The sequence below is a fragment of the Charadrius vociferus genome, unplaced genomic scaffold (assembly GCF_000708025.1).
Source record: "Charadrius vociferus isolate BGI_N301 unplaced genomic scaffold, ASM70802v2 scaffold627, whole genome shotgun sequence".
In the NCBI taxonomy this organism is placed as follows: domain Eukaryota; kingdom Metazoa; phylum Chordata; class Aves; order Charadriiformes; family Charadriidae; genus Charadrius; species Charadrius vociferus.
The window spans coordinates 4,439-5,879 of NW_009649300.1; the positions used below are offsets into that span (position 1 = coordinate 4,439).

Below are 1,441 nucleotides of genomic sequence, written 5' to 3' on the forward strand. Positions count from 1 at the left end.
GAAAGCGGGCTTGCAGCAAGAGAAGCCCGAGCCTGGTTGGGCTGAAGACGAAGCTTCGCCCTTGCAGGTTCTTGAGGGCCTTTGGAGGTTGGTGGTGGCCATGTCCTGTGGCCAAGTGCCATCTAGTGAGTCCTGCAGGTATCACGTTTGGAGAATGAAACCGGCTGTGATCAAAAGTGTAGAGTTCTTTTTTTTTTTTTTCCCTCTAGTTTGGAAATCCCTTTTAAAATTTTAATTTTTAGAAAGGAATCACAAGGACGAAGCAGGAGTTGTTTTTTTTTTTTGGTTTGAAACACTCATCCCTCTCCCCTTTTAGTAAATACTTCCAGACTCACGTCGTGTACGATATAGGTGATGTTATGGGTGGTTTTATTTGGGTATGGGAATAAAAACCTCCTACAAGTCCATGTTTTTAGAGCTGTGCCTGGAGGAGGGGACAGACAGAGGCGTGATGCTCTTGGGCTCGCGTGGACGCAGGGGTGGGTGATGGCTGGGAGGACGTACGGGAGCTCTCCTTGCCCGGCCCCAACTTCTACCTTCTTCTCCTCGCTAAACAGAGACACGACGAGGAGGCGGTGATTGACCAGGGAAGAACGAGCAACGTTGTCAATATTCACTATGAGAAGGAGGAGCTGGAAGGTGAGTCGGTGCCACCAGCCCAGCGCGTTTTCCTGCGGCGCAAAGTCCCTGCGGTGTCCTGTGCTCGGCGTACGCATCACCTGCAGTGAAACGTGGCGTGCTTCTAAAGAAATAAGCATAGCTATTTGCACTTTTTTTTAACATTATGGCTTTTAAACAGAGGGAAAAAGCCCCCGCAGCCGCCACGATGTGAGTGTTGGCCGTGGCGCTGGGTAATTCCCAGCTCGTTTTCTCAGATGCTGCTTTTGGCTTGGAGAGGTCAGGAGAATAATTTGATGGCTGCAGACACAGGGCTGTGATTTTCTTTTTTTATTCCAGACTTCATTATCATGGGACTGATTTGATCTTCTCTTGTCGCCTTGTGCCGTAGAAAGATTTCAAAAATAATTACCTTCTGTTGCTGCTTAATGAGCAGGTCTGAGTGTTGTCCAGCCGAAGCTGGAATTTGAGACGAGGGTCGATACTTTCAGAGCGCTTTTAGGTGACCCGGAGCCATCACTTGGTGCAAAGTTAGAGTAAAACAGGCTTGGAAAGAGGGACAGGTCTGTGACGTTCAGGGACGCGGTGAAAATAAAATTAAGAGAAGTTGGTGTTTCCTCCTGGGATGACTGCGCTGGTTTAATCGTGGCATCGGCGTCAGCCGTCTCCGCAATATTGAGAGTGACACCAACGCTGCTTTTTTCGCAGGTCACCGTACGCTGTACGTGGGCGTGCGGATGCCGCTGGTGAGGCAAAGCCACCGGCACCACCGACCCCACAGCCAGAAGCATCGGAAAAAGGAACGGGAGAAGGACTCTGCCCC

General features: G+C 50.1%; 1 protein-coding gene across 1 annotated transcript in view; it reads left to right on the forward strand.

Annotated features, from left to right (window-relative positions):
• The first annotated feature begins 548 nt into the window (after window positions 1–548).
• LOC104290092 (electroneutral sodium bicarbonate exchanger 1-like) overlaps window positions 549–1,441 on the forward strand; it is a 14,047-nt gene continuing 13,154 nt past the window's right edge. The window contains exons 1-2 of the mRNA XM_009889153.1: window positions 549–639; window positions 1,327–1,438. Coding sequence (XP_009887455.1) covers window positions 1,356–1,438 — 83 coding nt within the window. The 5' untranslated portion in view covers window positions 549–639; window positions 1,327–1,355. The remainder of the gene's footprint in view (window positions 640–1,326; window positions 1,439–1,441) is intronic.